Source organism: Patagioenas fasciata, chromosome 2 (genome assembly GCF_037038585.1).
Source record: "Patagioenas fasciata isolate bPatFas1 chromosome 2, bPatFas1.hap1, whole genome shotgun sequence".
NCBI lineage: Eukaryota > Metazoa > Chordata > Aves > Columbiformes > Columbidae > Patagioenas > Patagioenas fasciata.
This window is the reverse complement of record NC_092521.1, coordinates 78,855,005-78,874,935: the sequence shown is the minus strand read 5'-3', so window position 1 is coordinate 78,874,935 and position 19,931 is coordinate 78,855,005. Positions and strand designations below refer to the sequence as shown.

Here is a 19,931-nt window from a genome sequence, read left to right as displayed (position 1 = left end):
TGTTTTTGTTTTTTCAAATGGGAGAATGGTTTTACTTTTACAGCATGTTAGACTTCAGTGTGGTTAATGGAAGCAATTTAGTAAAAGTTCTAATTTAAATATGTGGAGTAGGTCGTAATAACTTCAGTGTCTGAAATGTATGTCTTTTCCTGCAATGCTATGCATTAAATGAACCTTGTGCTATATACTCTACTTTTTATCATCTCTTAAAGTATGAAAAAATCTTCCTTTTTCTCCAAGGTGTCAAACTTATTTACACGTGATGAAATAGACGAGATCATCAGTGACCTCATATCTACTTTCAAAAAAGAACATCCACGTAAATCTCCAACTAGAGAGGTTCTATATGACTACTTCATGACCAGAGTTCGTCAGAACCTTCATGTGGTTCTTTGCTTTTCACCAGTAGGTGAAAAATTCCGAAATAGGGCCCTGAAGTTCCCTGCTCTCATTTCTGGGTGCACTATAGATTGGTTCAGCCGATGGCCTAAGGATGCTCTAGTGGCAGGTAGGTGTGGGTTTTGTCTTTGCAGATATTTAATTATCTGATTGGTGGTAATGAGGTTGTTGTAACTGCTTCAAATTTTGCCAGCACATTGGCAAAAAAGAACTTACTAGGTTCTAAAATTTGATATAGATGTTTTCTTCTTTAAAGCTTACTGTATTAAACTGTTGTTTTTAACAGAAGAAAGTCTTTAAACACTGTTTGAAGAAAAATACCCATTGAAGATGGCTTAGAGACATTAGTAAAGATGACAAAATACTACTAAAGAAAGCGACTATTCGTGACTGTGCCTGTGATCAGGCATACAGAGAAAGGCTGTGATTACCCAGTTCCTCGTAGCTAGCAGTTAGGTTTAGAGGGAAAAAACAGTTGCACGCTTTGGAGGTGAAAGAATACCAGGTCCTTGGCTATAGTTTTTTATTGAGAAGCATGGTATAATGTTAAGAATCTGATGGTGAAGAGTAAAGAAGGCTGGGGTTTCAGAAGCGGCGTGAAAGCCAGGTAGAAGACATGCTGATGTTGTTCAATATTGCCTGGTTAATAAGCTAGGAGTTTCTCCTGAATATTTGTTTACATTTATGTTTTCTTTCTTTCCTAAGTATCTGAACATTTCCTGTCCTCATTTGATATGGACTGCACTGCTGATACAAAGAGGGAAATTGTGCAGTGTATGGGCTTGTTCCAGGATGGAGTGGCAGAGAAGTGTTCTGATTACTTTCAAAGATACAGACGTTCTACACATGTGACTCCCAAATCCTACCTGTCCTTTATTCAGGGATATAAAATCACATACAAAGAAAAGCATGCTGAAGTACAGACTTTAGCAAACAGGTAAAATGCCTCATTTACTACTGTCTTTCTTGTAGTTTTCTTTCCCAGGTTCTTTTCCATGTTCTGATCTGCTTCACTTCAATTGCACAGTAAAATTGTATTGTATTGTATTTTATTTTATTTTTAAATTTCTTAAAACTTTGTAAAGGTGTAACATGATCAAATATTAAAGTTGCTCTTGGTGTATAAGTTAAAGACTATGTATTTTTTGGAGGGGGAGAAATGGTAGTGATGTAGGAAAAAGCAAGGTGGTGGGGAAAAAGGTGAATATAAATGATTCCCATGTGTATTTAATGAGTAAAGGAAAACAATTACATGTAATCTCATAATATATTCACATTTAATTTACCAGAGACCAACTTTTGTTTTCTTGCTAAACAGTTGTATCCTTCTGATATGAACATGTAGAAACACCCTTGGCATTTTTGATTTTGTGATCATAGGACCTAATATCAGCTGCTGAGCTTTTTGCTCCTAGATCATTAAAATGGTCTTGTTATGTTCATACTCCTTTCCAGATGCTTTATTAAGCTAATGAAGTCTATTTGGAAATTTGTCTTCATGTCAGAAATACTCAAATAGAATGTAAAATTAGCATTTAGTGCAGTAATTGGTATCACCCTTAAGAAAAACTGTCTTCTTGATTTTAAAAGATTGTCACAAAAATCTGAAAGCCTTTAAGAAAGACCCAAACTAGTTTATTTCACTTTGAAATATTCTTTGGCTTCAAAGCCAAATTGAGTTAGAAATCTGCAGTTATGTTACAGGTAAAGTCTTGTAAAACAGAAAGGTCTAATTGTGGTTTTTACCTTCTGACTCCTGAAATGTACCAGATTACTTCATGCATGTCAATTTGTTTCACTTAACCTGAGTTGCTTTGGCAGGTATTATTTTTTATATGTTCTTCTGTATTTGCTTAACTGTCCAAGTACTGCTTAGTTTTTGCAATAGCAGCCTCTGGAGAGGCCACTTAAACTTTTTTGAAAAGTCCCAAGTGAGGACTTACTTTTTGATAGACAAAAAGTACTGCTGAAGGGGCATTTTAATACTGAATGCGAAAAGTAGTATCTCAAGGCTATATTTCTGTTACTCTCTTTTGGTTGACCTTGATTTCAATATTTTGATTTTCTTAGTCTGTTCATTATACTTTTCAAACAAGAAATAGTGATTTGAAGTATTTCTCAGGATTTTAGTGATCAGAAAATGCTTTCTGCTGTATAGAGGTAAGTCGTTTGATTATCAGATCGGAGCTCAACAGGGACAGTGACAGATCTGGAGCCAACATGTAGGATTTTTATGCAATTGTAAAGGCATAGCATTTGATTTAGAAGTGAGTAAAATTTCAGTCTCTTCATGTAATTCTTTATTGTTGGCTTTCTTGATCCCTAATACATCAGACAAGTATGTGAAAGTTCCTGTACATGTTTTATTTTTGGTGTAAAACATCTTAGCTGGTGTTCATTCTAATAGATGTGATTCCTTCTGCTGTCGGAATAATTTCAAAAGTGGAGTGTAAATTACACAGGGAATTACATGCTTTTTATTTTGTTTGTTAACTCCAGAGTGAATACTGGACTGGAAAAATTGAAAGAAGCCTCTGAGTCAGTGGCAGCTCTAAGCAGAGAGCTGGAGGTGAAAGAAAAGGAACTTCAAATTGCCAACGAAAAAGCTGACATGGTATGTATAGCCTTCAAAGTGTATTGTTGCTTGATTTATTTTTTTTTTTAATCTTTTTATTTCTTCTATTTTGAAAATATTAATAAAGTAAAAGGACATCAAGACCTGGGAAAAAAGGGATTTTGGAAAGTTATAACAGTGATGAAAGTACTCTTGTTTGAATTTTCTGGTTCTGGAATTCAATAGATGGAATTTTACAACAAAAATGAATACATTCTGCCAGCTTGGTATTTTCTTTAACATTTGGCATGTGTTTTTTTTTTTTTTTTTCTTTTTTCCCACATTCTAGGTATTGAAAGAAGTTACTGTAAAAGCACAGGCTGCTGAGAAGGTGAAAGGTGACGTTCAAAAAGTGAAAGATAAAGCTCAAGCTATTGTAGACAGTATCTCAATTGACAAAGCCATTGCTGAAGAGAAGTTGGAAGCTGCTAAGCCTGCTTTGGAAGAGGCAGAAGCAGCCTTACAGGTTAGTACTTGGACCACATACCACATTATTTTGCTGCTGAGAAGACAGACTTTGAAAACAAATATAAGATTGCAGGTGCATCACATAACTCATCAGTTGACAGAAAATGTGTTAAAAGAAGTACACATATTTTGAGGCTTTTTAGGCTCAGTTTTGTTTTTCTTTTTCCACAGAATAACAGAATATTAGGGATTGGAAGGGACCTCGAAAGATCATCTAGTCCAATCCCCCCGCCAGAGCAGGAACACTTAGATGAGGCTACACAGGAATGTGTCCAGGCAGGTTTTGAATGTCTCCAGAGAAGGAGACTCCACAACCTCCCTGGGCAGCCTGTTCCAGTGTTCTGTTATCCTCACTGTGAAGAAGTTGCTTCACATGTTTAAGTGGAACCTCTTGTATTCCAGTTTGAACCCATTATCCCTTGTGCTACCACAGGTTGTCACTGAGAAGAGCCTGGCTCCATCCTCGTGATACCCACTCTTTATATGTTTGTAAACATTAATGAGGTCACCCCTCAGTCTCCTCTTGTCCAAGCTAAAGAGACCCAGTTCTCTCAACCTTTCCTCATAAGGGTGATGCTCCACTCCCTTAATCATCTTTGTTGCTCTGCGCTGGACTCTCTCCAGCAGTTCCCTGTCCTTCTTGAACTGAGGAGCCCAGAACTGGACACAATATTCTAAATGTGATCTCACCAGGGCAGAGTAGAGGGGAAGGAAAACCTCTCTTGACCTACTGACCACCCCTCTTCTAATACACTCCAGCATGCCACTGGTCTTCTTGGCCACAAGGTTACGGTGCTGGCTCATGGTCATCCTGTTGTCCACCAGGATCCCCAGGTCCCTTTCCCCTACACTGCTCTCTAATAGGTCATTCCCCAACTTATACTGGAACCTGGGGTTGTTCCTACCGAGATGCAAGACTCTACACTTTCCCTTGTTATATTTCATTAAATTTTTCCCTGCCCAACTCTATCAACATACTGCATCTTCATTTCTAGATTCAGTTTCTGGTCAAATAGGTTTTCATTTTTAAAAAAATATGTAACATTTCAAGACATTTCTGTTTTGCTCTTTGTTTTGTCAAAAATGTGCATGGTAGTTTTAAGCTTTTTGGTGCTACTGTGGAGGTGGCTAAGCTGAGCTTTCCTCGTAGTTGCTAGGAGGTAGTATTGAAAACCTGCTTGGAGGGTCATTCTAGGTTCATGCTTCTTGGAGGTATTATTTTCAGTCAAAAATAATATGATATAAAAAAAAAAATTCTCCCATAGATTTATACTATTGGTGAGCTAGTACTCTATGTCTTATAGTACGTAAACAGTAACTGCTTTATCATTTGTTTTGAATTCATAGACAATAAAACCTGCAGATATTGCCACTGTCCGCACACTGGGTCGACCTCCTCACCTCATTATGCGTATCATGGACTGTGTGTTGCTGCTCTTCCAGCGAAAAGTGAACAATGTGAAAATTGATCAGGAAAAATGCTGTACCATCCCATCATGGCAGGAATCCTTGAAACTGATGACAGCAGGGAACTTCTTACAGAACCTACAGGTGCTTGTGCAATCTTCTTTTAAAAAGTTTTTTAGTTTAAGAAGATAAGGAACAGTGCTGTCTCTGGTATTCATAAGAGAACAAGCACAAGGGATATCAGACATGTAATAGATATAAGAATGTCATAATGAAATAAATTTAAATCCTTCTGGTAAAGTCAGGTCATAAATCAATTATAGTTTCTCCTGTGTAAGGCAATGAAATTACTTTCCCTGACAAAGCTTTAAGCATTTGTTTTGAGTAGCCATTACTTATCTGTTTCATTAAAGCTGATGGAAAACATCTTTTTTTCTGGTACCTAACTTTTCACTAATTGTCAGCATTGCAACTTGCAAGCAGTGGCTTGCAAAAGAATAGTTGATTATTAGGATGTACAAAATCAGATTTTATTTTTTTTTTAATTTGGGATTTTCATCTCCATAGCATGTGTCTAGGGAACTGGGAAGAGTAACTCATGAATAAATCCCTGTCCATAATTTAAATTAATAATATTATGATTAATCTACTCAGAATGAACTGTACCTTGTCTTGCCCCACTGGATGTTATTATCTCTGATTTGTGCATTTCAAGGAGTTTACTTCATCTGTCTCTGGTCCAGCGGGAAAGCACAGATGGCAGGCTTGACCAACTTCGTATAATTGGTAGTGCTATGGTTGCCATTTATGCAGTATTCACATTGCATCTACTTGTAAGGATTTTTAATTTACTGAAGGGCTTCAACATTTCGTTGCCTGTGCATAAATAAACCTATTTGTGCTTTAGGGAGCAGTTATTTTTCAAGTTCATCAGTGATTGACTTTTGTTATACTTTGTAAATAAATCTTTAAAGAACACCAAACTTACCTAGAATATTTAACCATCAAAATAGATTTGAGGGAGAAAACTGAGAGCTTTTGGGAATGAGAAATGGAAGAGTTGTTATTTGTAGAAGAGAGAGGGTCAGAATAAATTCTTAAAATTGAAACACTTTCCACTAATCATATCAGGTAATTTAAGGAGAACATAGTTAGCTCGCCCTTTGAAATTACTGTCTTGTAGAATGCATGTTTATGAACCAGAGCTAAGCTTTTCGTTTTCTTTTGAAGCCTGTTAAATTACTGAACAGTAACTTCAAAGTTACTGTTAACCATCTAAAAAAAAAAGGAATTTCATGCAGGATATCAGTGATATTTTGTATCAACAGTTAGCTGTGTGTAATGGTAATGAATAGTCTAAGATAGCAAAGACTATGAATGAAGGCAAACTTAGTCCATTTTGTAAGAATATAGAACAGAGTGGAATGACTTTGCCAAGCTCTCAAAGATGCTTGAGACAGAGAACTTCATATCATCTGTTTGTAAGTAACGTTGTGATTTTGATAGTGTTCTGTGCATGCTGAAATACATATATATATATAGTCTGCATATATCACATAGATCATGTATATTGCATTTATTTTCAGCAATTTCCGAAAGACACAATTAATGAAGAAGTGGTAGAACTTTTGAGTCCTTATTTTGAAATGGTGGACTACAACATTGAGACAGCTAAGAGAGTATGTGGGAATGTTGCTGGCCTTTGCTCATGGACCAAAGCGATGGCTGTATTTTATTCCATCAACAAAGAAGTATTACCTTTAAAGGTAAACGTTAATCAGTGGGAAGCACATAAATGACCCTTGCTCCTTTTCCTTCCCACCTGTGTGCACTTGAGGTTGTCATCTGCTGGAAAAAGTCAGCTGCCTTATACTAATTGGTTCATGCCTCTGTAGGAATTTCTTATCTTTAAAACACTAACTCTACAGCTAAATGTATTTCAAATGTACTACCACTTGTAAGTTGTCAAAATTACAAAAGAGATTGTGCAGTTTCATGCCTCTGGGCCCCTTTTGAATGGTGTTGAAGCAGGTGTCATCTAGTTTAATTCACTATTGGAATTGCTTTAATTAAAAATTAAGTAGGAAAAAAACTTGAGATCTGGTTCTTTTAATGTTCCTGATGTCAGCTCATAAGACTGCACAGAGCCTCTGTTTGTCAATGTTATTTAGAGAAAAACAGACTTGAAAGTTGTTAAAAGGTAAGAGTGAAAGTCAGGAAGAACATGGTCAAGCATGATTTTAACACAGAATATCTTGTATTTATAATAGGAATGACTGAGAGGGAAGCAAGATTTGTAGTTAGAGGTTGTATCTGTCATTAGACAAAGCAAATTGTTTGGAGAAATCAAATAGTCTTCTAGTGGTACTAGTCTTTTCTACAGACCAGATCAAACTGACTTTTTTGTCAGATGGAGAATGGCTGGTATTTCTAGAAGTTTTTCTAATTGACTGCTTAACTGCAGCTACCTGCAATGAAAAGTTTGTTGTAAAATCCAAACAAAAGTTGTTAATGAATGATGAAATCTACCGAGCAGTTTGATTTTGAAATGTAGTACATTAAAACCCTTCAAACTACATTATAGCAAATGTCTTGAGATGTTGAGTGTACGAATACACTTTTATATTTGTATGCTTCATAGGCTAATTTAGCAATCCAGGAGAATCGCCTAACTACTGCTATGTTGGATCTACAGAAAGCTCAAGATGAACTGGGTGCCAAGCAAGAAGAATTAGATATCGTGCAGGCAGAGTATGAAAAAGCGATGAGAGAAAAACAGGTGAACTGCTCTTTACAGGAAAGAAGTTGCCAACCTTACGTTAAAAAAAACTTAATGCCTTCTCACAGTTTCATGATTATTCATTGGAAAGGACGTTGATGGACAGAGGATAAGAGATATTATTTGGATATGCCCTCTTTGGATCCCGCCTCTCTCCTTCTCCACTGATCTTCTCTCACTACCTGTGCTCCTACCTCCGCAAAACCAATTTTATTTGGATTATTTGTTTAGGACCTACTATTGTAGCTTCAAATGTCAGTAAAGTATGTTATCTGTGTATAATGTATTTGAAATTCTGGGCAGAATTCCCCAGAGTTAATATGTATGAGGCATTTTGTATATCATTTAACATGTGTATCAACATGAAAAGTAAGAACAAAAATATTTAGAAGTTGAATCACATGACAGCAGTTGATAGTTTGTCCTGATACATTTTTTCCATCTCGCTTTCTCTTCTTCTCTGCATGATTATATAAGCATTTGAGAATTTATTTTTAAAATGTTGTTTAATTAGTCATTTAATTAGATGTAGACACTTTCTTGGCCTATCAGCTACATGACTGTAAACCATATTGCTTTCTGTATGGTTTTCTCTAGACTTTACTTGAAGATGCTGAGCGTTGCCGTCATAAAATGCAAACTGCCTCAAGTCTTATAAGTGGTTTAGCAGGTGAAAAAGAGAGGTGGACAGAGCAGAGTAAAGAATTTGCCATGCAAACCAAGAGGCTAGTGGGTAAGTTTTTGTCCACATCTTTGAACCTGGAAGTTAGTCACTTGAATTGTAATGGGTAGTGAAACTGAAAAGATTTGAAATTTCAAACTTGTCCTTTGTAGCTTAGCTTCCCTGTTGCTAAAATGAGGGCACTTGTTATTAATTCTCTTTCTAAAGCACTGCCAGGGAAAAAATACAATATGAGACTAAAGTTCATATTTAAAAAAAAATCAGTAACTGTGTATGCTGTGCATGGATTTTTACTTGGTATGTATAACATGCAATGCATACTGATGTTTTAACTTGAGTGCTGTTTGCAGGAAGCAGTCCAAAGAGAGTGATATATTAGCAAGTGCCAGAAAAATGTCTATAACTGAGAATACATATGAATGAGAGGAAGACCGATACTCAGACACTGATATTTATATGTAGAAATTGTTATTTTTAAATAGAATGACTAATGTTCATTAAATTTCTGTTTCTTAGAAACTCATTTTTATTTTGTAAATATACATTTGGAAACTCAAATACTTTGTAATAAAGAATTTATTTATTAGTTAGATCAAGTAAATAAAATTTATCTTGTCCTTTACTGTGGTCTGAAGTTTCTTCTCCAACTTCTGCCATGAAATGCTGTAAAAAACACATACTATTGTATTTTAGTTGCTGGTATAATATATGGTATAATATGTGTATGTGTATTATTAACTTACTAAAAATACAGAATACCTTCCTCAGATACTCTTTTTTTTTTTTAATACATAACTTGAAAAAATCTAAAAAATATTGGTATTTAGTATAGAAATACAGCATCTTTTTCAATTTGAATCCTTCATTCTTACTTCAGAGGTACAAAAAACCACAACTGTGGTGTCATGAAACTTAGGGGGGCAATTTTGAAGTTGATCAAAAGACTGAAACTTGTCACACTTAATACCTCAATAATGTCTGTTACACTTTTTTATTAGTAATAGTAATAATCGTAAATAATTTGTTCTTAATTAGTAATACTAAATAAAGGCTATTTTCTAAAACACAAAAAAAATAAAATTAAGCCTGATGTTATGATTGTGCAAGGAAATTATAAAATTGGAAGTTTATGAGTAACTTCATTCTGCCATGTCCTGCTTGTGCAGCATCTAGTGTTTGGAATAGTGTTATGTGTGTTTGTTGGGTTGACCTTGGCTGGCTGCCAGATGCCCATCTCTTCCTTCATTTGCATTGTAAGGATAAAGATGGCATCTACTGAAATGTAGTATTGTCTTGCCATATGATGAGCCTTGCGTAAAAGGCTGTTTTGTCTTCTTCATGGGTCGAAGTGTGTTCTTCAGTTACCAACCATACCATATAACAACTAGACAAGGAAGCAGCTCATTCATGAACAGAATTAACAAACCTGTAATGTGTTTTTTTTTCGTTTTTCTCTTTAAGGTGATGTACTCTTGGCTACAGCTTTTCTGTCCTATTCTGGTCCTTTTAACCAAGAGTTTCGCAGTCTGCTATTAAATGACTGGCGAAAGGAAATGAAAAGCCGGAAAATCCCCTTTGGTAACGACTTGAATCTCATAGAAATGTTGATTGATGCTCCAACTATCAGTGAATGGAACCTGCAAGGACTACCAAATGATGACTTATCCATACAGAATGGAATAATTGTCACTAAAGCATCTCGTTATCCTTTATTAATCGATCCACAGGCACAGGGTAAAATTTGGATTAAAAATAAGGAAGGCAGAAATGAACTTCAGGTAATAAGAATGCAGATGCTTTCATAATCTCTAGAAACTCTTAGCTCACCAAATATTACAATTCAGTGATTCAAATAATACTTAGAGAATGCCTTTTACATACAATGCCTGGTCTGGATATAAAAGACATCTTGTATTTTGGTTGATTTGAGATATCTGGCTGGATATGAAAATGTACATTTGAAGCTTATTAGTACCGGTGACTTGATTTGTTTAAGGAATTTATTTTAATGAAACATAAAATGTTGGAAAATAGGTTGCATGGATAATATCTGATAACAGCTGAAGCATGTTCACAGAATACAATAAGCGTTAGAAAAAACCCCAAACCAGTAAATAAGTGATTAATACAGGTTCATATATATGTTCAAAAATGAAGATGCACAGCATGATATTAATATTTTTGTCGTATTTTAATCATAAATTATTGATAATTTATGATGTCTTAGCATGGATGTCAGGTGCTAAATATTCTGCAGTGAAGACAGTATTGCAACAACATACAGTCTGAGGCAAGATACACCAATTCAATGTAAACAGAGGAAAATATGAGAAAGTTCTTGCTTGCTATGGTTATGATCACACCAGTAAATGAGCTTTTAAAAAGATATCCCTGAAAAAGATAAAGAGGAGTTTGAAGTATGATAATAGAGTGGCTCTGAGAGTATTACTAGGAAACTACTTTAATTCATGTTGGTTCTTATCACAGTGCAGAACCCTAGCTAGTTATTTTAAGAGATGATTATTAGACTTTAACTGTGGAGTTATAGACAAACTAAGCTGAGTGTTCTTTGTGTACATGTTGAAAATTAATCAAAGTTGTACTGAGGACTACTTTTTAAAGCAAAGACTATTAAATGGTTTGTTCAATATAGCCCCCTAATTTTCAAAGGGGAAAATAAAAAGCAGCCCTGATCTTCAAATTGGTCTTGTTGCAGTTTGACTTGGGGATGTTATCCAAGATAAAATTGAGGTGATAGAAGTTTCCTGTGAATTTCTGGTCTAGTTGTGCTCATGGAATACCGAAACTTTGGGTGCTCAGTGTTGCTTTGCTTCTACTTTTTTGTAAAACAGATTTTTGCATTCAATGAGATCTGAGAATACAGTACACTGATGCTACCTGTTCTTGTGGTCACAATCTTTGCCTTAATCCTAGCCTAACTATAGGATCATTGTTTTTGTTAGTAATTTAAATAAAATGAAATAAAGTGCTTAGTAACTGGGCATAATATATGCATCTGTGATTCTATTTTTAGATCACTTCTTTGAATCACAAGTATTTCAGAAATCACTTAGAAGACAGCCTTTCTTTGGGAAGACCTCTTTTGATAGAAGATGTTGGAGAAGAACTTGACCCAGCACTTGATAATGTTTTGGAAAGAAACTTAATTAAAACAGGTTCAACCAATAAGGTAAAAAACCCACCAACCAATCAAACTAACAAAAAAAAAAAACAAAACCAAAAACCCAATCCAAACCAAGCAAACAAAAACCAAAAAGTGGAAATAGCACCCTAACTCCATGCTCAACAAAGTAACTCCTAACTAGTGTATGACCATAGATGATTAAACTCACAATTAAATTAGAATAATGCTAACACACAAAAAAAAGCAGAGCATAAGTTTAAGATTGCAAATAGTTAATATATTTAACCCATGGAGTTCCTTATCCCTTTTCTTACCACAATTTTTAAAAATCGAAATAATCTGTGAATGAGTCATTTAAAGTGTTCCATAGATATTCTCAACAAATTCTTTGCATCAGGTGTATGATTTAAAGCCGAATTTTATGGCTTTGAAAAGAAAAATATAACCTTCGTTTCTGCATGCAATATATGAAAGAGTTTGTACTGGTTCTTGATGTCTCAATACTTTTTAATACCTTTTCTTAAGGTGAAGATTGGTGATAAGGAAGTAGAAGTTATGAATGGCTTCAGACTTTACATTACCACAAAACTGCCAAATCCATATTACTGTCCTGAAATTAGTGCTCGAACCTCCATCATTGACTTTACTGTGACCATGAAAGGTCTTGAAAATCAACTTTTAGGCAGAGTCATTCTCACAGAGAAACAGGTAAAATAATTAATTGTATCTTTTTCATGGCTATATGTCTTGAATCTATCTGTAGAAGGTTTTAGTTTCATTTTAGTTTATTACTTTCTATTCCCATATTACAGGGTAACTTTCTGGCTCTCTGTATTGTGATTATTCTTAATATAACCTATTTATGATGGTTTAAAAGCTGGCACAGAAGAAATGGAATCATTCAAGTGGAAGTTTCTGTTTGTCTTTATGGTCGCAACTGTACCGAACCCACCTTATTTTTTCCTGCCTCAGTGAGTTATAACCTCATGAGAATGGCCTGCGTAAAGGAAAATGGTGTGGAATAAAACCTAGTGTTCTGTGTACACGCTGTGGAACTTATGGCAACACTACCCAGTGCAAAGGATTCAGAAGTAGTTCCTTGCAGGGGAAACAGGCTAACTACCTATTTTGACATTGCAGATGTATTAGTTGAGGAAGTCCAAGTTCGGGATGACAATCCCAACAAATATGCCATCAGCAGTTCTGGAAGGAGGCTGGTTGGTATATTTTGAACTATTGGACACTTAATCCCTGTAACTATAGGGTCAGGCATTGTCAAAGACAAATGAGACACTGGGCATCTTTGACTATGTATTTACTAAGATTTTAGCAATAGTTCCAGTTTACCTCCACTAGAGAGGAATGTGTTTGTTTTCTTACTGTAGCATCTGTTGTGGTCCTTCCGTCCTACTCCCTCATCTCCCTCCCATATAAGACATTTGTCTTTAATGGACTCAGCCATCTTGTTAATGTCAAGTAGTTGCTTTTCATTCCTGATCATCCATGAATCTTATGAGAGAAATCATATTAATTCTATAAAGTCTTGTATTTTGTCAGACAGCTTCATTGCACCATCAGCTTCACTTCAACCAGTGACAGCTTGTCAACTCACTATGTAATGGAATTATCACTGTCTGTCTGAAACACGCTGTTATGTGTATTTTTACAAAGCCTTATGCCTAGCTTCACTTCCAGGCCCTGCAACAGAGTACGTTTTCTCAGGATGACAGTAATTTTATCAGCACATTCCTCTGATCATTGCAGTGGTTGTATACCTGATTGTAGGACACAGAAAAGACAGGAACTTAATTTTTCTCAGAGGTGCAAAGCAATAGACTGAGAAGTAGTGGATTTAAGTTGTAACATGGGAAATTCTGATCAGTTATTAGGAAAAAAATATTTACATTGAGAGTAGTCAAAAACAGGAACAGGTTATCCAGAGATGTAGAATCTCATTCTTGGGGGGGCTCAAGACTCAACTGGACATGGCTTTGAGAAACTGACCAATTTAGATCTGGTTTGGGCAGGGGGTGGTACCAGTTCATTTCTGGACATTCCTTCCAAACTAAAATTATTCTACTGTTCTATGGTATGTTTGCCACTAACTGGGAACGTCTTATGGGTGGACATACTGTGCTCTCTAGACCAGCTTCTAACAGTAGTGTACTAACTACTCGCTTTGTCAGTGACCTTCAGGGGATAGTTCTGCCAGATAAATGAAAAGTGGACCACTTGACAGGAAGGGGAACTGTCACAGAATATACTTACTGCTTTTCCGTTTGTGTGGCCTCTGTTTTTGTACCCTGTGGTCAAGGTTTCCTGAAGAGCCAATTTGGACATATTCCACCATCCCAAACCCTTTTTTTCTTATAGTATCTAATTATGCACCTTTGGGAATTTGAAGTGTCTGGATTTTTACTGCCTTCCTGTAACCATTGGTATGGAGGTGTTGGAATTATTTAACCGTGAGACAGTTTGCCAGTTGATTTGAGCAGTATGACTGCTTGGTAATATCCAGAGTTAGAATGTGTGTGTGGAACTTCTGCTCCCAAAAGATAAGAGATTATTTATCTGAAGTTAGTTTATTTCAAGATTTGCATGTACTTTTATATAATTTTTGCCATTCCACTGTCTCTATTATGGTTCTACCCTTAGAATGAATGAGATTTAGACAAGCAGTGAGGAAAAGGAGGGTTTACAGCACATAATTTAAAGATTCTGTGAAGTCTGACTTTCTGTTTCTATGCTGTCTGGTATGCCCATTGGTAGAATCCTTGTGGCATACATCTCAAATAATTGATTGATTAATGGTAAGAATACTGGTACTGGATGTTAAACCAATTTGCAAGATGTGAGCTAAGCATAAGAAGATCAAAGGGTAGCTGATATATCTGTATGAATTTAATTCTACTCTATATCTTGGCATAATTGGATTTGGGTGGCTAGATATATGTATGAATGTAGTATAACATACTGTTTTAATGATATGATTATTTTTATACATTGGCTGTTATGTAATTTCACAAAAATTTGCATATTTAATGTCATAGAAATAGATAGATTTATAATATACAAGAGCTTTTTTGTAGTTTTTTGAATTTCTCATTCATACTTCAAAATCTGTGGTGAAAAAAGACTCAAGTTTTTGTAAGAAACAGTTGATGCAAATTCTTGCACTTGCTAATCATTTTGTGACAGAATGATATAAGCTACATAGCAGCTTTTATATTTTATGAGTATTAACAAGGTCTAGCATTTTTTGGTACAGGCTGTAAAATGATGTCAGCTTGTGAAAGCGATTCCATAAAGTTGTATTTGATATAGCCTCTTTCGTGCAAGTTCCTTGAATTTATGTATATGGAAACTTGGCTTAGTTTTTTGCGTCTTTGAAGTTATGACTGGAAATTTTTGAATACATGCATAAAACTTTCAACTGTGTAATCTTCCAGATGTGCAAAATGTATTTTAAAAGCTTAATAGATTATTTTTTTCACTGAGGTTTTTATGTAAGATTAATTCAACTTCTTTAGTTTAGTCATTTTGTTTCCAGTGTGTTTCTCAGTCTCTTCTTAAAATAAAAAAACAAAACCACTTCCTGTTTTTAAATGCATTGCACTCTCAAATATATTTAACCTTTTAAATTGAACTCAGCAAAACATGAAATTTAATTTGACTCAGAGTGATTTCTCAGCATGATAATTATTATATTTAATTGGATGCTAACATGCTTATAATGTTATACTTTAAAAAATTGTTTCTCCTTCATCGAACTTGTATAATGCTTGTCTTGCTTCATAATTGCTACCTGCTTTTCTTCAGTTCTGTTAAGCATAAGCTGATTAAAATGGAGTTAACTGTAGTTTTCTTTTCTTTTTTCACCAGTTTTTGTCAGAATCTTTTGAATCTATATGCACATCTTCTAAGTTATGTGACATTTACATTATTTTACAACAATGGTCCCAATAAATCTTCTCTACCTGATGATGATGATGTTTCAATATACCTTTTGTACAGCGACAAGAAAAGAACCTAATTCTGATAAAGGGATGAAGATTTTTTTTTTTTAAATTTTCCTTTTTAAGATAAAAGGACTTTGTTTACAAGAACTAAATGCTTGAAATACTTAGGAATGTTAGCAGAGTGTAGGACTGAGAAGATCACAAGTTTAGAATGTGGGAAAGCAAAAAACAATTTCAATAGTTGTAACAGTTCGCAAAAAAAAAAAAAAGGCTGCTCAAATAGATAGTAAAATCTTTCCTTAAGCCTTGCTAAGGTCTCAGGTTCATAATGCCTCTAGCGCTACGTGAGAGATCATGTGTTTCTCATTGTGATCCCTTTTCCTTTGGAGCAGACCACCCTTTCTGCAGTGCTGCAGTGGATGTGACAAAAGCGAAGTGAACACACAGCTTCCAACTTTGGAGAGACATTGTTAAAAGTAATCCACCAGACCTTTGTAAACAGTGAAGGAGAGCAGTGCTTCTGTAGACATAACTAATGTTTCTGCTAATGGGGTCATTCGTTGTTGATCCATAAGATTCATATTATCATTATCTTATGAAAGACTCTTAACCCATCCTATCCTTTTTTATTTCTTTTTACTTCACTGTATTGAGACATTTTGTATTGTTTCAATTGAATATTTTTATCTCTGAGGGATTAATTAGTAATAGTTTTTTAAGTTTAATTGTAAGAGTAGTATAAAAATGAACTGAAAGACCATTTATGTCTGAAGAATGTATTTTTCTTCTTGAACAGATTTTTTTTTTTTGAGTGTGTGTGTGTAAATGTAAAACTGTTAGACAACATGTATCCATCTTTTATATATGACCACTGGAAAACAAAGTAGGTATATAAAACATCCAGCTTGTAATACAAAAAGTAATCAGCTGACTACTTCTAGTGAAGCAACTCAGTTTGAGTTCTACATGCTTTCTTTTCCTAATCGATTAAACATTTCAGTGAGGGGCTGAAGTTATCCCTGTTTGATGGCTGAATATTTTTAGATGCGCTTCTTGAAATACTTGTTGCTTGATTCATTGGCTAAGGATGTTCATTATTACAGAGACTATATTTTGAATATGGTGATTGGAAAAAAAGGCATAAACAAGAATGGCATTAGATAGAGTGAAATGAAATCCTCTGTGTGGAAAGGTGTTTGCGCTTGTCTTTGCAACAGAAAGAAAAACTATTACTATTCCGAACTCCTAATTTTATTAGGGCATGATATGAGCATGCTCCACTGTTTTTGTTGAAATGATTCATCGATGCATACTTACATAGCAGGTTGAGAAAACTGGCAATACACTTGTTGTCAGAAATACCACTGGAATTCTTTCCCCAAATTAATGCAGTTACTCTTGATCTAGTTGTTTTAGTAGGATCAGTACTTTTAAAACTGAATATCTTGTTTTATTTTGTTTATATTTTTGATTAATCTTCTGTTTTTCAAATTTTACCTTGTATTCCAACAGGAACTAGAGAAAGAAAGAACAGATCTTATTGAAGATGTGACTATGAACAAAAGGAGGATTAAAGACCTAGAAGATAACCTCTTGTTCCGACTTACAAGCACTAAGAGTTCTCTGGCAGATGATGAAAGTCTAGTAATTGTATTGAGTAACACTAAGAAGACTGCAGAGGAGGTAACACAGAAACTGCAGACTTCTGCTGAAACTGAAGTACAGATCAACTCAGCCCGTGAGGAGTACAGACCTGGTAAGTGAAAGTAGTGATGAAAGACAAATAACTGGAGTGTATGGTCAAAACAGCAATACTTAGAGAAATGGAAGGATGGGATCAGGAAGACCATAATGGGTGGGAAGGATCTGTGTTTTCCTGTAAGTAAAGTGTATCCAGGAATGTCATATTAAGCTATGGTGGAGAAAATAACTAGCCTTCATGTGGAATTTATAAAATAGAATGATCTATTTTCTTTCTAGACTTCCCATTGCTCTCTATACAAGTATAATTGTCCATCTAGTCTACTGGGTAAGAAACTTGAGAGGACTTTTTTGTTCTTTCTTAGCTGTTAAAATGTTGACACTTTTTAGGGACTCTCAATGAGACCATTGATTTAGGGTATTTAGGTAACTGTATGTTTGAGTTCGATGTGTTGACATTTTTTAGGGGGCCAGTATAATTGTAAATGCCTTTTGTATCTGTTTGGATGAACACTTTGTTTATTCTGTCATAGAGCCTTAAGTTGTTGTAGTCAGCACATTTCATCAGTCTTTTGACTTTTAATTGACAGACGAAAACGTGAAAAAAATGAAAATAAATGCTTTCTGGAATTCAGTGTTACATCTGCATTTTAGGAAATATGTAAAATGATATAGTTAGTGTACGAGAAATAATTGCAGATTTTGTAAAACCTTTATATTTAAAACTAAATGACTGCTGAAAGTAAGTTAAATCAACATAGTTCCTTTGGCTTTTATATGACTCCTGTAAAAGTCTGTAAAGATAAATTTGTTTGGATGCTCAAACAGTAATTCAAACCTTCTTACTTTTTGTATGTTCTACTGATGATCTGAATATTGTGGAACACCATCCGGATGCTCTCCAAATATGCTCATATTTACAAATCGGGCTTTACCTAGTATACACTAATTACAAAAAAGATTTATTTCTTTGATGATGTAGAAATGAGGATTAAATTAACATTTTATTCTTCTGGCCAGTAAAGAATGCAGTGACTCAAGGATCTTCAGTTAGCATTAGTGTTAAACTTGCTGTACTTAATATAGGAAGTTAGGGTTTTCTGCTCTGCATTTCTACTTTGAACACAGTCTTGTTTCCTGTCCTTCAGTTGCAACTCGAGGTAGCATCTTATACTTCCTTATTACTGAGATGAGCATGGTCAATGTGATGTATCAGACTTCGCTTCGGCAGTTTTTGGGGCTTTTTGACCGCTCCCTAGCCAGGTAATATAGCTAACAATAAGTATAATTTGTATTTACTGAGTCCTGGAGGTGGTTTTAATACAGGAAAGATTTGTTGTAAGCTCATGTCAGAAAGAAGGGTGTTGCTCTTTACAATCTTGACAGGAATTATAATTTTAAATACCTTTAAGCCCTTGTCTGTTAGTTACCACAGCAAAGAACCTTCCATGTACTTACAGTCCTTAAAAATTAGGCATTAGGTAATTAAAACCCATTATACTGTGTTGATTTTCACCTATGCAGAAAGGCTTGATTAGATAGGATTGTTTTTTATTGATCATTCAATCTGAAAATAGTTCCTAGCTTACTGTCTGATATTATGGGTTTGTGATCTATTATTTTTTCATGTTTTGAAAGTTCCAAGCTGTGACTTTTTGTCTTTTACATAATATTCCATTTAATACATTTTATGCAAATAGACATTCAACTGCAGACCTTTCTTTCAATAGGTCTACCAAGAGCCCTATAACTAGCAAGAGGATTAATAACATTATTGAACATATGACATATGAAATATTCAAATATGCTGCCCGAGGACTTTATGAGGAGCACAAATTTCTTTTCACATTATTACTTACATTGAAGATTGATATACAAAGAAACAGAGTGAAGCATGAAGAATTTCTGACACTTATTAAAGGTTGGAACTATGGAACAATTATAAGCAAAGCACATATTGTGTTGTAGAAAATTTGTGAGCTGTAGTTATATCTCCTAGACAAGTTGCTGCTTCCTATTGTACATGAAAAGCCAGCCAATTGACAGAATACATACTTATCATTCTGTTCAGGTGACAGACAACATTCTGTGGTAGTTCTAATTTATCGAAGCACACTGAATATTGATAAATATAGCTTTGAGAATAGTGAGAATTTAAAAATTGTCCTTTCAGTTAATGTTTATGTTTGCTGCTCAAATTCCAACAGGTATGTATTTGACTTAGAAAAATTATTCTTTTACTAAATATATTTCATTTTATTTTTTAACTGCAGGAGGGTGAGCAAGCAAATAGGAACAAAAAGTGATGCTAACATTTTGATAGAATAGCAGACTTAGCTGAATGTGACAAGTTCATGGGTTTGGTTTTAGCTGCATGCAAGCACTGTGTGTTGTCACTTGAAAACTTGAAATAATTTTATATTACCTTTCCAAAATACTTACTTTTACAGGCAACATGTATTTATGGATTATAACTGTTAGTTTTTCCATTTTGAGTCTTCAGAATATTATTTCCCAACAAACATTTATTTCCAGGCATATTGCACAAAGAAATAATAAATCCTCCAAAGAGAAACTCGTTAGCAAAGATTAAGTTTAAGGTGCATAATAAAAGAAAATAATATAATCTAGCCAAAATACAAATTCTGCTTCAGCAAAGATTACAGGAATTTATAAGGTAGAAAAACCTGTAAATGCATGAATAAAAATGTGGATTCTTGTAGCTCGTGGGGTTTGTTTATTTATTTATTTGCTTTCTTTTAGCTTCAGTTGAATTC

At 34.7% G+C, this 19,931-nt stretch overlaps 1 protein-coding gene across 5 annotated transcripts in view; it reads left to right on the top strand.

The window, feature by feature from the left end:
* The window catches only part of DNAH5 (dynein axonemal heavy chain 5), a 147,017-nt gene that overhangs the window by 110,430 nt on the left and 16,656 nt on the right, over positions 1-19,931 (top strand). For all 5 annotated transcript variants that reach the window (XM_071804482.1, XM_071804481.1, XM_071804480.1 and 2 more), the window contains 14 exons: positions 241-508; positions 1,105-1,336; positions 2,899-3,013; positions 3,303-3,479; positions 4,829-5,032; positions 6,475-6,654; positions 7,530-7,667; positions 8,265-8,400; positions 9,811-10,127; positions 11,384-11,539; positions 12,020-12,202; positions 16,966-17,209; positions 18,303-18,417; positions 18,885-19,075. In XM_071804482.1, coding sequence (XP_071660583.1) covers positions 241-508; positions 1,105-1,336; positions 2,899-3,013; positions 3,303-3,479; positions 4,829-5,032; positions 6,475-6,654; positions 7,530-7,667; positions 8,265-8,400; positions 9,811-10,127; positions 11,384-11,539; positions 12,020-12,202; positions 16,966-17,209; positions 18,303-18,417; positions 18,885-19,075 — 2,656 coding nt within the window. The remainder of the gene's footprint in view (positions 1-240; positions 509-1,104; positions 1,337-2,898; positions 3,014-3,302; positions 3,480-4,828; positions 5,033-6,474; positions 6,655-7,529; positions 7,668-8,264; positions 8,401-9,810; positions 10,128-11,383; positions 11,540-12,019; positions 12,203-16,965; positions 17,210-18,302; positions 18,418-18,884; positions 19,076-19,931) is intronic.